General features: G+C 32.0%; 2 protein-coding genes across 9 annotated transcripts in view; both read left to right on the top strand.

Annotated features, from left to right (window-relative positions):
• Positions 1-11,919, top strand: part of LOC126767935 (protein Malvolio) — a 31,657-nt gene extending 19,738 nt beyond the window's left edge. For 5 of the 8 annotated variants that reach the window (XM_050485741.1, XM_050485742.1, XM_050485743.1 and 2 more), the window contains 2 exons: positions 1,274-1,344; positions 1,701-2,032. In XM_050485741.1, coding sequence (XP_050341698.1) covers positions 1,274-1,344; positions 1,701-1,782 — 153 coding nt within the window. In that variant the 3' untranslated portion in view covers positions 1,783-2,032. Of the gene's footprint in view, positions 1-1,273; positions 1,345-1,700; positions 2,033-4,254; positions 10,344-11,401 lie in introns of those variants that run through there. The other 3 variants (XR_007669182.1, XR_007669181.1, XM_050485744.1) reach the window with 3 other exon arrangements.
• A 4,103-nt stretch (positions 11,920-16,022) lies between these two features.
• LOC126767994 (protein takeout-like) lies at positions 16,023-18,595 on the top strand. Its single transcript, XM_050485838.1, has 3 exons — positions 16,023-16,204; positions 17,760-18,243; positions 18,301-18,595. The coding sequence occupies exons 1-3, from the start codon at positions 16,129-16,131 to the stop codon at positions 18,500-18,502; spliced, it is 762 nt and encodes a 253-aa protein (XP_050341795.1). The 5' UTR covers positions 16,023-16,128; the 3' UTR covers positions 18,503-18,595.
• Positions 18,596-19,033: the final 438 nt, after the last annotated feature.

Genomic DNA, 19,033 nt, shown 5'->3' on the forward strand with positions numbered 1-19,033 from the left:
TTTCTTTGCAGTAAGGACAAATACATATACTAAAGTTAAGAACTAAATGTTTTAAAACTCTTCAGCCCAATTTTTGGTAACTTTTTATCGCTGCTAAGACTTAACTTCTTATTTTGCTAAGCTCATATTACAAATATGGTATACAGTTGTCAATCGCAATTTTAATTTGCCGCCTGACAACTGTGAATATTTTATCAGTAGCGTATCAACATGTGGATCTTTTATTTTATCAATTACGTGCCTATTGGTCATACGATGAGTTCAGTATACCTTGATTTAAGTAGTCATTCAAAATGATTTGTTAAGATTGATTGTGATTTTGGTGTGTCATAAAACAAAGGCTGATCGGTGCAACGCTCAAGTGTTGATTTTAAGCCGTAATTAAAAGCTTTTTATAAATTTATTTTTCTAATAAACTTACTAAGTATAGTAAATTAAAATAATTCCTTAAGCTATATTGTTATCATCTTCTGCCTGAAATCCATCATATCATATATTTAATATTTAAACGATTTTCGACCTACTAAAAATAATATAATGAATTCATGGCAAGGTGGTAGAAATTTTTTTGTTCAAAAACATTTATAATGAAGACGGCTAACTGATATATAATAAAAAATTGCATTAGCTTTCCAAGCAATATTGGCATGTCGTTCTTACAGAGTCAGGTGTAGTCTGAACGGCAACCAGATTTATATTCAGACCAGAGCTGTTAGTAAGTCAGTCAGCTTTTCAGTCTCAAAGTGTGCTACAGCAGCAACAAAGTACGATTGAATGAAGATGTTGAACTAAAAGTACCAACAGGGATTAAAAACGTTTACAAATTTGATAAATACTAAAATATTCCAGTATAATAGATAGAGCTAAAAGGTTAAAAGTTTAAAAAATTATTCGATGAATGGCTGAACAAATTAAATATGACCGCTGGCCTCGCTCCTTATAAGTGATATAATTTCAAATACTAGTTTTTAATATTAAATGTTGATAATTTTCATGTCCACTCCTTTTTCGCTAACGATTTCCGTGCTTTAATCGACAAATAAAAATATAAAATGATTTTTTGGCATTAAAAAAAATAAAATGAAATCACCTGAAATGTTCCAATGTATGCGAACATCGAAATATTTCGACTTCTCATTCCAACTGATCAAGGTTGTATGTAAAAAACAGTATACATATATATTTTGTACGTTAGTTAATGACACATTGCTAAAAATCAATAATAATATTTCAACTTCTTATTCTATTCTACTGTATGCGCTTGCTAACATAGTGGGTCCAGAAGTTCGTACTCCCCAGTCAGAATAGTTTTACGATAAAGAACGCCAATTCAACGTACGCAAGGTAAGTCTGGACTATAGTCATTGGGTTTAAAACGACAAACACATAAACTAAACATATATTTTACGATATACTGGCATATGAAATTATTAATAATTATTAAGAGCACTTTGATTATATTTTCCATAATGCAACTAACTAAATGGCACCCTATTAACAAGCATGAAATGCACTGCTTCAGCTTTTACGAAACTTATAAAATATTAACACGCTTCTTTCTACACTCCTGTCGCTTTCAATATAACATAGCTAAACCAATTTCCATAACAATTTAATAAATTAGCTGGTACCTATATAAATAACTATTTTCCTATTTGTTTCTAACAAAGCAACAACAAATTATTCTCTAATTCTAACAGTGTTGTGTCTATAGCAATTGCCGCAAGCAATGCAGCTAATGAGCCACTGCCTAAGACAATATCGGAAAAGGTGTCACAATAATAACAGTTAGAAGCTTGTATTTAATATATGTAGCTTGCAAACACACACACAGTTTGGTGCATTTATAATAAAAAAATATGTATATTGTGATATACACAATATTTACCTGCTTGCATGCATAGGTAAAAGTTGTTAAAAAAATAACCAGTATTTCTATTTAAAATGTAAATATTTCTATCTATATTGAGTATTTCCTTGAGCGCACACTGCTATTAAATAATAAATATTCACACGTTTTTTATGTTACAAATACAGTTAATTATCTATTAATTATTAAAGTTGTTTACATTTATTTTTTTAATTTCCTATAATACTTTAGTTATCTACCTTTAGTCGTGCGTCAATACTTGCTGTTCCGTCTAGTGTGCTTTTTTGTTGTTAAGTTATCGTTTTGTTTAAATATGTGTAAGCCTTTTGGCTCACTAATGAAATCCGCAGTAATTACCCACTGAGTTAATAAAAATCGCTCATTTATTGTCCATTGGAATTGTGGGGTGAATGATACATTTATTTGTATTGCTTGTTTGATGTTTAAATGATGTAAAATATGCATGTATATTAAGGTGTTATTTATTTTCCAAGGCGATGTTATTTTTGCAAATGCCCACTTAAGTTTCAGTTTTTGCCTTAAAAAATATATCCAAAGTAAGTAAAAACTTTATTTTCCATTTAAACCATGTCTAAATTAACTAATTTTTCCTATATTTTTAACATTGTAGTTTTAAATCTTTTGCAATGAATTTTGATCTCCAGTGCAAATTAACCCAAAACTTTAAAAAATGATATTCGAATACAAAAATCTTAAGGATTTTTGATAAAAAACTTTCCTTTAATAATTTACTTGTTTGATGCTAAGTATCAAAAAATTCCACAAGCTCAACTAAGCGACTTTTGTTTACCAAATACCAGTAATTTCTTTTTGAAATATTGAAGCTTTAGTTGATGCCAGTTGTCAGATTTTATTCACAAATGTACCACTTTATTACTAATGCAAAGCAGAAACAACCCTCTAGTTCATTTCATAGTTTTAAAAGATTTCAATGCGAATTAACACAATGTTACAGATCACTGACTTTACTATACACGCTCTGACCCATTTTTCCTGACATGCTTGATGTTTCACTGTAGGGTTACAACATAATATGTATACAAATTAATCTAAAACTTCTATTCGACTGTTGCATTTGGCATAATTGTATGTCAAATATATATGCATGTAAAAATTCTTTTCATTTTCAAAAATTAAAAAATAAATTGATCCTTTGCTGTCTGGTATATTATATGCATGTATATATATTGTATAGCTGAAATTTAAAGAAATCCATATTTACATTTAATGTTCAGTATTCGATCAAATTTATTGGATCCGATAAGTTGAATAACTTCTTCAGCAATCCTAAATTTAAAACAAAAAACTTTTAATTTATTGAGAATGCACTACATCCTGGAAGGCCTCTTGATGCCAATGTAAATAAAATAAAGTCGTTGATCGACGAAAACCGTCGAATAGCAGAAAGATTAAATTTGTCTAATTTCATAAAAATAGGATGTAAAAACGAAATTACTTAGTGAACGACCCAATATGTCTGCTTTGAGTTTTATGTATTCATATTAAATTAAAAGTGTTTAGTCTCTGGCTTTGTATTTAAATTTCAAAAGAAATGTATTTCCTTCTTCTCTTTTTTGTTTTTGATTATGTTTTTTATATTGCTTTTGTTTTTGCACTATAACTACTTTTGGTTATTGGATATTCAAGGCTGTGAACCGCCTTATTTAGATTACTAAGGATTAAGTGTATTAGCTTTATGTGTATGTATGTATGTATATACAGAATTTGTTGCATTTTTATTAGCTATTGTTTTTGTAACGCAGTTGCTTTTTATTTATCTTTTTTGTCGTAAGATTTTGACGGGTGCATATACTATTTTATTTTATTTAAAATTATTATTTTAATTAAGCCTTTATTTTGTTTAATGTGTCTCGTCTAAACGTTTCGTCGTCTACGTTTTATTCTGCTTATATTATTTGTTTTTGTATTTTGTTTTATGTACAAATGTGTGGGCATACACATACACACAATGCAAACTAAAAAAAAAACACAACGGCACGCACCAAACACCAAAAATATTTAAAAAATCGTGGAACAATATTTTTAATGGAATTGAAAACGTATCTTGGATGTTTATTGTGCTAAATATACTGTATTTCAATACATCTGAATGTTTACTCTGTTTCGCACATAATACGTATCTACATGTATGAAAACACGTATAAATGTCATTGAACTGTGCATAAATGTGGTGTTTATTAAATATTTTATTATATCTGAACTTGGCATGCTTTATGTTTAACATACATATACTACAAATGTACATGTGCATTAACATTACATACACACTGCAATAATTATCGCCCGTTTGTGCTATAAATACTCTTATCTACATTTTTGCAAAATGTGTTTACTAAAATTAGTACTGATGACACGCACGTACTCACTGAATATTCACCACACGCATATGTATGTAAATTTTGAAAATAAAAAACCAAAACAAAACCAAAAAACAACGACTTCGATATTTGCGATGACACTTAAAATGCGTTGGACAGCGAACCCGCCGGTGGCCTAAGTCTGCACCCTCTCTAATAAAATACACACACACCTGCATACATACGCATACATTTTTGCTGACACTAAAGAAAGTAAACTGTAACAAAAATTGGCTATTTTGCGAAAATTGTGGGGAAATTAACAAAAAATTTAGAACGCTGAAAATTTAAATGTGCTCAGATACGTAAAAAACCCAAGACTCCATTTAGTTAAATAAACATATGTACATATTTTTGTTTTGGCTAATTAAATAAATTTCGCCTCTGCTGCCTGTCTGCGTGCTGGATGTCGCTGCTGCTGTCATCGCTAACAACGACTATGTGCAATTTCGCTGCTAACAACAAAAATCAACAACAACATCCACTACCACCTCAACAACTACAACATAATCGTCTCTAACATCAACAAATCCACAAATCATAATAATTATCCATATATTTAATGCAAAACTATTGGGCGCTCAACTGCGCGCCTGTGTCTGCATGTATTCTTGTGCTAAAATAATAATTATATGGATACTGGCGTCCAATGCGCGTCGTCCATTTGGCGTCCCACATTTGTCTGCCTTTCAACGACTCACATAAATCGCGCCAACATATGTACATGTGTTTGTACGTTAATGATAACACGGCGGCGCCTTCGCCTGTCAACGACACATGTTGCTGCCTTCACCAAACGCCTTTGATCTTTGCTCGTTATGCCAAAATGTGCGCATACGTGTGTCCAATAATGTTGACCATGTTGGTGTCATCGTATTGTTGTTGGCGATATTTATGGACGCGCTTGAACAACTCATTTTTGCACCATATTTCCAATTTACTTATGTGTGGCATTTTATGCGGCGTAGTGAGCTGACGTTATACGATAATAGTGTCTCGATATGTTCCATCTCGTCGAAAACTCATTGAACTAATCATAAGGAAAACTGCCGCCGATGGAACGTTGCAGCGCATAATTTTTGAATCGCTCAAATGATTTTGCTATAAATCCCAAATATGTATAAATATTTAAAAGGTTTAGGATTTATTTTTTTATAAGTAAAACTGAGAAGAAACAGCAGAAGCGTGCGCAAGTTACTTATTTATGGCATTATGTAATGTTATGTAAGAACCAATAGCTTATGTACGTATGTATGTAATTGTAAATAATAAAATTTTATTTGAAAATATTTATTTTATATTATTTGCTATAATTCATATCACAAACGCTTGCACTTATTTATTTATTGAAACTTATTGCTTAAAATTAAATATTTTTAAAATATGTAAATTTTTACAAAAAATTTCAACTATTTTTGCGCTCTTGCCAGCGGACATAAGTACATATTTATGAGTTTTTCAATTATACGAATTTTCCGACTTCAAAAATATTCGCCAGCATTGTTGTTGTTGCAAAGCTTTTTTTGTTGCTTAGCTGTATGTTTACTACTTAGCATTGTAAAAAGCAAAAACTTTGTGCGCTGTAATTATAAAGTATTTATTTAATTAAATAAATTATTATTTGTGTAAGTAAAATGCCTCTCTGTAGTTAATAAGCACCTTTTATTTATAATTGTAGTTACATTTAGCAAAACAAAAAAGAAATAATAAATATAAAAATATAATCATTTTGCACTCTTAATCAATTTCGTTAGCACCTAATTGCTAGCCTTGACCCACTGTATATTTACATTAACGCATACACAAGTATTTTTCCGACTATTTTAAATACAATTATTAATAAATAATCGAAGCAGTTTCTGCTTACTTTCGCCGTTGTTGTAGCCTGTGTTTTATTCACCTAATATTTGCTGAATTCTACTTTATGCCAACGTGCGCACACCTGTAATTACATATTTATTTATACATATATACCTATAGTATTTACATATACATGCATATATGTATGTATATGCGCATTTATTTTCTTTACTTTTACAGCTTAGCGGTTAAATTACTAAACAACAATAAACTACATAGATAATTTACAGTTCTTTAAGAATATTTGAAATCACACAGCATTTCCGCCTTGCATGTTCATTTACAAGTCCATTCATATATACTATATATACAAACCCTCACACATATACTACATATATACAAATTTGCCTGCTTGTATGTAAATGTTGTTTGCATTTCTTCATTTGTTTGTCTACTTAAACTACTTTGCAGTGCATTACCCAAAAACACTACATCAAAATATTAAATATATTTATACATATTGTTTTGAAAAGTTCTGAATTTTTTTTTGAAACGTAAGTATCTTTTAGCAATGCAGCATTAAGCTGCTGGTACATGAGATATCTTTATTTTATTGTGTATATTTGTTATCATTCATTTAGAGGCATAATAGTTGTGATTCACTCAAATTTCACCATCGTTTGGTTGTTGTTGATTTAACAGTATAAAATATTTCGCAAATTCTATAAGTAGTTTTAGGGAACGCTGCTTAATTGAAAGTTTTCTGTCGGATAAAAGTACATAATGCATGGTTTAAGTACAGGCCTGTTTCAGTAGCGCATGAAGACCCGGTTGTCATGTGAATTATATTTTTGTAGAAGTTGTAGCTGCGGGAAACATTCCTCCTATTACTTTGACGAATATTGTCCAGATGATAGTCATTGGCTGGGTAAAAATGAGCGTCTGTTTGGGTTTTATAGAACCGACTTTCATGGGAACGGGTGTTATATTGCAACTTCTGGAAATTAAGTTTATAGGTCCTGAAGTTTTTTATGTGGTTGAGGCCGGCAGACTGATCACACTGAGACATAAGGGGTTATATACAGTTAGAAGGCCGAAAAAAAGCGAATTTTCCAAAATATTTCTGAGAAAAATTTTAAATTTATTAATCCAAAAAATTTGTACACATATTATCTTTTAACTGTATTTCAAGACTTAGTATTAGTAAAAATGTTTATTTTGAAAGGAAAAGCTCCTCAAAAAAGACGTTTTGTGGTGACTGGATCCTATGAATTTAAAAAACCAAACAGATTTCGTTAAAGTAATGCTAAATCTAGTAATTAATCGAAGGAATAAGCGAATATTTTTTTTACGAAATAGCGGTTACTAAAAAAGGTCAATTTTAAAAATTTCGGCTTTATATTTTTTATAAAAAGATATTTATCGGTGAGAAAAAATCTTCAATTAAATACTAAAAAATATATTTAAGAAGCTCGTGTTAAAATTTGAGAATAAGTGGCTTACCCTTTTCGAGTAATGTTCGTCACCGGCTTTGAAAACATCGTTTAGAGAAAAATGCGTTTAAAGTTTGGATTGCAATTCCAAGCACTCTGAATCGCTTCTTCAAATTTGCGTGAAGCTTCGGAAATATTAACCCGAACGATATGAAATTTTCTGTGTGTATTCTCAAATATACATATGTATGTACATTAAGAAAATAAAATAGAAAAAATCGTTTTTTGATAATTTTAACTGTATATAACTCCATAATGTCAACTCCGTTGGCACTTGATTTGTTATCTTGTTGATATACTCATATAAATGTTATATTCCAACAGGCATATGTTAACATTACCTCATCTAATATACACTTGATCCATGGCGCTGTCAATCAAGAGGATTTGATCAACTCCACTATGTGAAAAGTTACCCTCTGCTACGAATTTAGCGCCGCCATGTTTTTTGTTTTAAATTAGGTATTATATTATATTAAGGGGAAGTCGAATAAAGTTTCCAGACCTTTTACTCCCAAATTACAAATTTTACATTGATCTGACACCAATATACTTCGCCATTTGGCAATGCTTTTTTGCCAATTGTATAAGGGCTTTTGCACTGTTCTTTTTTAGTACGGATAGCAGTACTCTTCGAGGACTTTTTGTTTTGTGTTCACCACGAAGAGTTTCAGTATTAACTGTGATCTAGAAAAGTCAATGCTTATTATAACTTTTTTATTTTGTACATACATACATACATATGTAAATAATGTAAATAATTTCAAAAGTTATCACTTTCGTTTAAATTATTCATTCTAAGGAACTACTATCTTCAACTTTGCTCTTATTCCTTTTAATCGCCTACATTGGTTTAGTGCTTCGATTCCAATTTTCGAAAATCATTCAAACAACTGTTGTCTTTTGACAGACAATGTCAAACTTCCGCGTCAATTGTTGCCATGATAAAATTGCTCATAAAACCCAACATCTGTTCGGATGAATTCTTAACCATATTTAGGGAATAATAGAAAACCCCACACTATAAATGAGAGATAAGGGTCGGTTAACAAAACTCAGTTTTTAACTGTAAAAACCGTGAGATACTCTATAAGATGAAGTGTCACTTTAGGATGTTTTCAAGTATATATGTATCTCTTTGTGGCTTTACTACACTATGTACTTAGGTAGACTAGTCAACCTCATGGCAGCAGATGTACTTTATGTAGTCTCCGCCATTAGTCTCATTAGTTTTATGCAGATACAACAACTACAAACCTTTTTTGTATCAACTTGATTGTTTCGATATACAAAGTCCGAGTAAAATTGTTTGTAAATTTTTAAATTGGCCACGAGTGTTAGCACTCATTCTCCTTGTTGGCTTCTTTATTCTCTTTCGGCAACAGTTCCTAAACCAAAGCTTAGCCTAAAGAATGAATCCATAGTGGTGCTTCAAGTTATGAGGTTTTTAAGTTATTAAATATATTTGATATTCAAAAAGAAATAATCTCCAGGCCACTGAACAATTTGCAAGTTTCCCACCATTGCAACGTATAGCACCGGGTATAAGAGTTTAAGTATAAATACCTAAATATTTCTAAAGTTATCCATATGGAGCTTTTCTGTGTGGCTATGAAAAGCTTTGCAATTAAAAAATGCAAGATATTGCAACGAACAAGCATTAATATTCAATGAGAGATGTCGCTTGTGATTGCATTGAAGTCAGGTCTTGTCTGCAGGTCGAGTTAATATCAGTTAGGCGCGGTTTTTTGAGCGAAGCTTTTTACGTCACTGGCATATGTTGTTTACCTAGGTGCACTCTTAATATTTTATATTTTCTGTTTTTGCTGTGTTATTGCTTTTAAAGCGAGGGGAAAGCTGCACTTGCAAAACAAAAATGAGTAAAAATAATTTAAATAAGCTTGCATTGGTATATTCATTAGGCGCAATAGTAATATTGTTTAAATAAAATAGGCCTGTGTTTTTCTAAAAGAGAGAGAGAGAAAGAGAGAGCAAAGTAATGGCCGATTTATAAGAAAATATTGTGAATGTATTTAATAATATATTAAGGCCTTCCGACTTCCGAGCGTTGTTTTAAATTAAATTTGAAGAAGTGGGAAACTATATATTGTTGATTTACGTGCTTTATATATTTAAGCAAGGAATCTTTTATCGATTTTGCACGATTGCAAGAGAACGGGATTCATACGTTCGCTAGATGCTAGAACGGGCTTATGTGATACAAATCCTGATGTTACTTCAAGATCAACGCAATATAAGTTTTCTAGCACATTCGTCTAACTGATGGCATGTGATGATTCTTTCCTTTCAAGATCTTGATATTATCCAACGAGTTTACACTGTTTTCAGATTTTTTATGGCTTAATATTTTATTTCAAATTTCTGGGGTGATTAAGTTTCTCAAATAAATGTACAAATTTTTTTACTTAATATAGTATGTACATATATGAAAAATTCGTTATTTATAACAAATGTAGTTCACAATTACAAATTTAACATACCTGTCTTCATTTGCAAAGTTTTATATACAGCTGTAAGTTAAATTATTTTTACGAGTTTTACATGCAAGTGTTCAACTAACTAGTTAGTCTAAGTTTTTCAATATGTTCAGACATATGTACATATGTACCTAAAACGAATGTACCAACATTAGAAGTGTGTGTCTTGGAGTTAAAATAATATTTTCTGGACCCGAATCAGAATTATTTTTGGCACTGGGCAGTATAAATTAAACTGAGAACTGTTAGTTTGAAATCTACAACTCCCAAAGCGGTTGAACAGGTATACAAATTCTGCTGAAGCTGGTGAAAGAACAACTAATCTTACTTATCACCGCTCTTGTTAAAGGCTACGATTCTTACACTTATGAGCTTTAGGCACCTTCAATATTCGCTTGTTAAGTATCATTATAAAGTTGCTATCACTAATATTAATATAATCACTTCATAATTATACAAGTTTATGGTATATTGCCCATATTGTCTATTTCAGTTTCCGTTTTGATAAGCTGTTTATCAATTTTCTTTAAAATTTATGAAGTGTTCTGATTTCAATGCCTGTCAAACTCGACCTAAGAGATATACTCAAGAATGATGCAATATAAAATGCAGACAGTTGTGAATATTTGACAAATCGTTTCGCTAATGTCGTAGCGTATTGCAAAATTCTTCGTTATTCTTAATATCACTTATACAAAATTTGGCAGTGTTGCATTTAAGCTCTCAAATGACACGTTTGTAACTGATTTTCAAGTTCGAATGTTTTTTTTTCTTTTTGTGCCGGTGTTAACGCCAAAACCATCATTGCATGATATATTTTCAAACCGACGTCAATAAAAAAAAATTGAAAAATCTTTAACTCTCCCTAACTTCTTTTTGAAAGTACTATTATTGAAACGTAGACGAGATAAAGACAAGTCAAATTTTTTATATAACCCGATATGATGAGACATTTAAGGAACACACCGCGCAACACTCATTCTCACTTGACTAATGCTGCATTCAGAAATGTCCAAATAAAATGTAATAACACAAGTGAAATAATAATATCTAAAATGTAAAAGATTATCTACCCTGTATTTTTACTGGTTAATAAAGAAGTTCATACAAAGCCTAAGTTAGTCACGGGTTCAAAAAACACTCGAGAGGAAATATGAAATTATAAAACATATTAATCTCAAGGAATTTGTAGGGCGCTTTCATTTGCCTTGCTCATAAAATATTCTCAATTTCGTACACGAAAAATATATCCATTTTTAGAAGCTTATTTCTGTAATTTATTTAAAATTTAATTAAGCCTTTAATTAGACTTATAAGCAAATTTTCAATTTTATTTTGCAGAATTTCACCAAATGGCGATCAGGAAGTGGATGTACCATTCGGCGCAGAGGAGGACGCATAGCCACTACTGTGTGGCGTTGACTCCGATTGCAGTGATGATAGCGATAACACTTTATTCATAAGCAAAAATGGAATGTACAATCACGGCTGTTCCAGCATCATCAGCTAGCATAGGCGACTTTGTTGTTATGATGATGTTCTTAATATTATTTTTGGAAAAGCTAAGAACAGCACCCACATACAAGTACTAATGCTAACAATACTTATGCCAAGTAGCAATCCCACAAACAAAGAATGACAACCAAATCATGTAAAATTGGTGCATATTTTTCTACAACAACAAACCCAGCATACGGATTAATTCAAAATGTTAATCACCACATTTATGTATGTGCCATATGTGTGAATGCTTGTACAGTACAGTAATAAGTGCAACATGACAGCAGTCTCTTAATTTGTGAGCGATTTCCGGGAATATGTTCAAAATAGAAATAAATTGAAGGGAAGAAATTGTTTAATTTATTATTTTATTTTATTGAAAGTATTTCTTGCAAAAAGTCTGACGATTATAAATATCTGCAACAAAATATATTGATTTATAAAATTCAATTGATTATAAACATAAATACAATATATGTATATTGTGTTCAAAGGTAATACATTCTCTTAATATTTGGTTTTATCAGATTGTAAATATGTGCAACTTAACTATTTCTTGCGAAACAAATGAAAATGTGTAAAAAACCGAATAAACTTGAAAATGTACGTGTTAAGGCTGTGATGTTGAAACGTGAATCGGCAAAAGCGTAAAACCTTAATTATGAAATTTTAAGCAGACAAGTTACTTACAAATTGTTTATAAGACATTTTAATTGTTGATTTTTAATCAAAAATATTTGCAATATTTTATATGTATTTATGTGTTTACACAATTGTTTATAATGTACAAAGCTATATCTACTTAAAAAGTTTACTTATTTTTCAAAATCAATTTATTTTACAACTTCCAAATTTATTTAATAAAATTTAAATTATGTAAAGCAGAAACTATACTGCAATGAAAATTCTAAATCTAAACAGTTAGGAAGTAAGAAAATTCGAAATTGAGTATTTTATTGATTACGCGTCGCTATTTCAAATTACATACATCCATATAAGTATGTATACATATATATCCAGCATTTTAAGGTTCTGCTTTTATAAATTAACCCAGTTTTGACCAATATTTAAATTTTGTTTCAACTCATGATCCATTTTATATCGTGTTTCATTCATTCCCCTGTAAAATTCTGAAAATGTTGTTACGTTATTTTGTATTTTAGCTGACGATATATATGTATGTACGTTCACACTTGTCGAATTATTTTCAAATTATTTCCGTTTGCTAGTGTTATTACTTTGTATGCAAATACGTGAGTGCTTTATACATACTTACCTATAAATATAGTTATGGATATGTAGTTAATAAATGTATTATAGTTAGTTAACCAATACAAATTTTTAAGTTTCACTAAAAGACGTAATTTCTAATACATACTATATATAAAAATACTAAATACAACTATATTTTATTTACCATCGTTCATAATGTAATAAATTATTTTAATTCAGAATTGCAAGCAGGTGAAAATCAATCAGCGACTTTTTTTTGCAGGAATTTTGAACATTCTCTACTGTGACGATTATATTCTGTATTGCATTTATTACCATTTTAATTGTATTACACAATTGTTTGTGTAATTGTGTAAAACAATTAAAATGAAGAGTATACAATATTTTCTCTAATTTTCATTAAAGCTTTCATGAAAATATTATTCATATTCTGGCTTTGTAGGGCAGTTATATGCCATAGTAGACCGACATCAACAATTTCTTCGGATATTGTACAGTTGCATAGTGGTAAAAAATAACAATTTAGCGGAGTTTTAGCGAAATCATACATTTTTGACTCCCGTCAAATTTCTTTGTTTTTTCTATCGTCAGTGACATTTATATGTAAACAAGTAAGGAAAGGCTAAGTTCGGGTGTCACCGAACATTTTATAATCTCGCATGATAAAGTGATAATCGAGATTTCATTATACGTCATTTACATATTTTTCAAATACCGTATTTTTGTAAAGTTTTATTCCGCTATCATCATTGGTTCCTAATGTACATATATACTCGTATTACACAGAAAAGGCATCAGATGGAATTCAAAATAGCGTTATATTGGAAGAAGGCGTGGTTGTGAACCGATTTCACCCATATTTCGTACATGTCATCAGGGTGTTAAGAAAATATTATATACCGAATTTCATTGAAATCGGTCTAGTAGTTCCTAAGTTATGGTTTTTGGTCCATAAGTGGGCGAGGCCACGCCCATTTTGAATTTTTAAAAAAAGCCTGGGCGCAGCTTCCTTCTGCAATTTCTTCCGTAAAATTTAGTGTTTCTGACGTTTTTTGTTAGTCGGTTAACGCACTTTTAGTGATTTTCAACATAACCTATGTATGGGAGGTGGGCGTGGTTATTATCCGATTTCTTCCATTTTTGAACTGTATATGGAGATGCCTGAAGGAAACGACTCTATAGAGTTTGGTTGACATAGCTATAGTAGTTTCCGAGATATGTACAAAAAACTTAGTAGGGGGCGGGGCCACGCCCACTTTTCCAAAAAAATTGCGTTCAAATATGCCACTCCCTAATGCGATTCTTCGTGCCAAATTTCACTTTAATATCTTTATTTATGGCTTAGTTATGACACTTTATAGGTTTTCGGTTTCCGCCATTTTGTGGGCGCGGCAGTGGGCCGATTTTGCCCATCTTCGAACTTAACCTTCTTATGGAGCCAAGAAATACGTGTACCAAGTTTCATCATGATATCTCAATTCTTACTCAAGTTACAGCTTGCACGGACGGACAGACGGACGGACGGACAGACAGACATCCGGATTTCGACTCTACTCGTCACCCTGATCACTTTGGTATATATAACCCTATATCTGACTCTTTTAGTTTTAGGACTTACAAACAACCGTTATGTGAATAAAACTATAATACTCTCCTTAGGAACATTGTTGCGAGAGTATAAAAAAGTGTTAATCTATTCGAAACGTAATCGTTATCATATCGGTATGAGATGTCGTCAAAAAGTGCAAATGTCACCTTTACATGTACAGACAGTACACAGTACAGTTCTGAATATTTATAGAAGTGTGTTTTACTTTTAATTAAGCAACATTAGTACATAGCGCTCTTCTAGCCTGATCTCGCGACATGTCACAACGGGAAAATGGCTTTAGAGTGGCTGTTGTTCCTAAAGAGGCGAATCCTTCGAATTTAATAATAATTTAATAAATATAAGTTTTATAACGTTATTGGTGCTCCATCGTTTCATAAATTTTAATACAGATATTATTGAAAATGTTTGGTTTACAATATCTCGCTTGAAGCAAGAACCAAAGTTTTACGCAACTGTAGGCGGAACAATACTTGGAAAACCCCGGGATTGCACGCCGGGTACTCTAAAGAACACATCATGCTGTAATAGATTATGAAGTCAAGCAGCTTATTTTACTTGCGATTGAGTTACCGGACAGGTGTATTTCCAAAAGGAAACGGCACGGGTTAGTTTTCTAAACAATTTTTTCAATAGCACAAAAAATTTGAAGAGAAATATTTTATAAAATACTTATTTATGAAAAAACGAAGAATTACTCGTAACATTTGTTACTTTCTTATATTTTTAATATATTTTGTATGTAAAAAAATATAATGTAAAACTGGAAATTTTTCGAAAATAGTTGATAAAATATTGTATAAATACCTAAATTTTTTTTTGAAGTTATTACCAAAGTGCCGCCATTTCTCTCGCTATGCGTTGCTTTGTACAATAATCCGTGCCAGGATATTTATTTGATTGTTTAGCTTGTACGGCAGCAATATGCTATAGTGGTCTGATAACGGCGATTTCGACAAATGAGCGGGATTAGTTCGCGTATATTCAGCACACAGAGGGACGTAGCTTAAGCGACTCAGCTCGTCAATCTGATCATTTATGTATGTATATATTTTATAGAGTCTTTGGCGTTTCTTCTAGAAGTTACAAACTTCGTAGAAAACCTAAAAGAAAAAATATGTTCAACTATAAGTCTTCCAAAAGCTCTTTGAATTGATACTTATAACCTTTAAACAGGTGGTAGCCACTGGTTTTTAGTCTTCCGAGAATCCGAAATAGTTTTGCAAAATGGTTTAGCCCTCAATCTGTAGATGCGTTAGTCTTACTGATACATGATACTACATAAAACTTGACTAAACTTTATTGCGGTACTTAATCCTTAATATTCGAGACACTTCACACAATTCAATTCATCACACGACAACTTCACTGACGACAGAAAGCAATTTTTTGGGATGAACAATTATTGTACCCGTAAATAGTCAAAGTTCAAAAGCGTTTAAAATCTCTAAAAACTCCAAGCTTTTGCTGCTAATTTACTTAATCAGAGTAGGCACTTTTAATTGTCTAAAAAACACAGTTACTTTTATTTATACAGTTTAAAGATCTTCGTATGACCTCTCAATTTAACAATGAAAATTTTGAATTGAGCAAAAAACCATTAAAAGCATAGAACTTAAGTGCACCTAGATCATTTCGTTAAAGATATTTATTCGCGCAAGTTGTCTAGTTAGGAGGTAAAATTTTCGTACAATAATACAATTGCTAATTAACAATAATTAATTAAATGATGAGCAGCTATAAATTCCTAACTCTACTATATCTTATCGGAATTTGCCATATAAATACGAATGCCGATATGCGTAAGTATTTGCTGGTGTTAAAGTGAGTGTAGAATTAATTTATGTTAGAAAGGACCGGAACTAATTATGGTTATAGAAATACTGTATTTCAGTGATCCTTAAAGCTGATAGAATTTAATGTTTTCCTTAAAGACTAAATCGTCTGGTGGAATCATTACAGTCTAACATAACACACATGCTCTTGCAACACACAGTTGCTCTGTGTTCTCAACAGAGTACAGCAAAGTTTCGACGCTAACGGTTTTTGTCAATCACCTAAACATTTCTTGCGCGCAAAAGTGACAAAATCGGCATCCAAAATTTGTGTGGAAAAAATGCAAGCGATACCTCAAGTTTAAACGTTTACATATCGTTATGAAAATGTGATAAATATATATTGATAAAATGAATTGTTTTTTTTGGCATCCAAAAGGACAGCTGGACGTATTTAAGGAAAGCTGCCACACCCACAAAACGCATTAATCTAAAAAATATAAAGTGCCAAAGTAAAGTCCATAAAAGATACAAGACTGTCATTAAAGTCTTCTTCTTCTTAATTGGCTAACGTAGAGTTTTGTTCACTAACGCTTACGCGATTATTTATCCGAGGTTTGTTAACAACAGCGCGCCAGTCGTTTCTTCTTTTCGCTACGTGGCGCCAATTGGATATTCCAAACGTCCTTCTCCACTTGGTTCTTCCAACGGAGTGGAGGTCTTTCTCTTCCTTTGCTTCCCCCGGCGGGTACTGCGTCGAATACTTTCAGAGCTGGAGTGTTTTCGTCCATTCGGACAACATGACCTAGCCAGCGTAGCCGCTGTCTTTTAATTCGCTGAACTATGTCAATGTCGTCGTATATCTCGTACAGCTCATCGTTCCATCGAATGCGATATTCGCCGTGGCCAATGCGCAAAGGACCATAAATCTTTCGCAAAACTCTTCTCTCGAAAACTCGCACCGTCGACTCATCGGTTGCTGTCATCGTGCAAGCCTCTGCACCATATAGCAGGACGGGAATTATAAGCGACTTATAGAGTTTGGCTTTTGTTCGTCGAGAGAGGACTTTACTTTTCAATTGCCTACTCAGTCCGAAGTAGCACCTGTTGGCAAGAGCAATCCTGCGTTGGATTTCCAGGCTGACTTTGTTGGTAGTGCAGTGATTTTCATTGGGGAGTGGCATCTATGGTTGAAAAAGGTGTTGCTTGGTAGTAAAATGTATGCAAACTTTTTACTTAAAAATGCGATTGTGGCAAAATTTACCCTATTTTGCTCTGTAGATATCTGTTCTTAAATAACCTTACTTTTTCTTAGAGTGTTGTAAAATAATAAGTTGTTTTGAAAATGTTACAACGGAGGCATAGATGACTTAGAAGATACAAATGATTAGGCAAATGTAGTATATGGACCTGGGCTTTTGATTACGACTAAATCGTAATTGTACCTTAATAAAAGAGAAGCTTTGCGTACAAAACTGCTGGCATAAATTCTAAAAAACAATTTTTTTTTCATTATAAACTTATAACCAATATTTCGCGTCATTAAATAATATGTAGATGTCTTTCTATATCCAAAAACTAGCGCCAGAAATCGAAAAATGCCGTGCAGGCGATGTGGACTGTATTGCAAAAATTTTACCGTATCTTTTGCAAAATTATACCAATGGAATTCCTGAAATTGGTCTAACTGATATAGAGAAATTGTCACTAAATAATATTATTATTACAAAAGCAAAAGAGCAATCGCCAGTTACGTTAAATTTGGCATTCAAAAAGATGTATTTGCACGGTATACGAAATGTAACGGTACAACGTGTGGTGGGCTTTGGAAAGGATCTGCTCAGTTCAAAATTCGAAACATACGTTACAATACCCAATTTAGTAGTGGATGGAGAGTATGTCTCCAGTGGAAAGGTGCTTTTGTTGCCAATGGATGCAACAGGTTTTGCAAAAATAGAAATGAAGAATACCAGGCTTAGCTTGAAATTTAAGTTTGATGAAGAATGTAAGGATGGCAAGCAGTATGCGAAGATAAAAGCGTTAAAATGCAAATTGACACCGGAATTGTAAGTTCAAATCCATTATGAAATTAAGAGTATTATTTGAATTATCTAATCTTTCAGAATAGTCATGCAATTCGATAATCTTTTTAATGGTAATAAACAGCTGGGTGAGTCGTTGAATCAGATGATTAATGATAACTGGAAAATACTTTGGGCCGACATGGAATCTCAAGTAAATGAAGCGGTTGCAGGAATAGTAAAACGGCTGCTGGCGAATATAATAAGTGTATTGCCCTATGACGATTTTTATCGCGAAGACTGACTGTTCGGCGTATAAAGATATTGAAGAACTTACATGAACATTATATATTGCTACTTAGCAATTCTAAATTAATATAAAACATTAATTGTTATTTATTCGTGAGTAGAAATAATTTGAAATATTCTTGTTTTTGTAAATTTATTTAGTCGAACCTTATTCCACCAAGTCCCATGACCATCGGATCATCGCTGCAGATTTGGAAAGCGATAAATGTGCTTATCTTTCGTGAGATATATTTCATAACTATGACTCGCATGGCTTAGTAGCTAGAGCTGTGCAGGTCATGCCGGCAGAAAGCTATCACCTCCAGTTGCCAATGACAACTCTTCAAGTGAATTTCCGTACGAAAAGGTATATACCAGTAAAAATCATCGGCCATCAGGAATTGGATTAACTATGTATATCTTGGTTTAAAGAGGTTTGACATAAATATATTTTTCTTTTAAATCGTTCGCTTGTTTAAGTATCCGTTCTCGCTTGATGTCTACCGGCTCTGTACACGCCTCCTAAGGGACTTAAACACTTGCCACC

The sequence above is a fragment of the Bactrocera neohumeralis genome, chromosome 2 (genome assembly GCF_024586455.1).
Source record: "Bactrocera neohumeralis isolate Rockhampton chromosome 2, APGP_CSIRO_Bneo_wtdbg2-racon-allhic-juicebox.fasta_v2, whole genome shotgun sequence".
Classification (NCBI taxonomy): Eukaryota; Metazoa; Arthropoda; class Insecta; order Diptera; family Tephritidae; genus Bactrocera; species Bactrocera neohumeralis.

What these genes read in the sequence shown, in the direction of transcription:
- LOC126767994 (XM_050485838.1), top strand. Translation starts at nt 16,129, where the DNA reads ATGATGAGCAGCTATAAATTCCTAACTCTACTATATCTTATCGGAATT. An exon ending in AAATACGAATGCCGATATGC is followed by an intron (nt 16,205 to 17,759) that starts GTAAGTATTTGC and finishes TCCAAAAACTAG; the next exon opens with CGCCAGAAATCGAAAAATGC. An exon ending in TGCAAATTGACACCGGAATT is followed by an intron (nt 18,244 to 18,300) that starts GTAAGTTCAAAT and finishes CTAATCTTTCAG; the next exon opens with AATAGTCATGCAATTCGATA.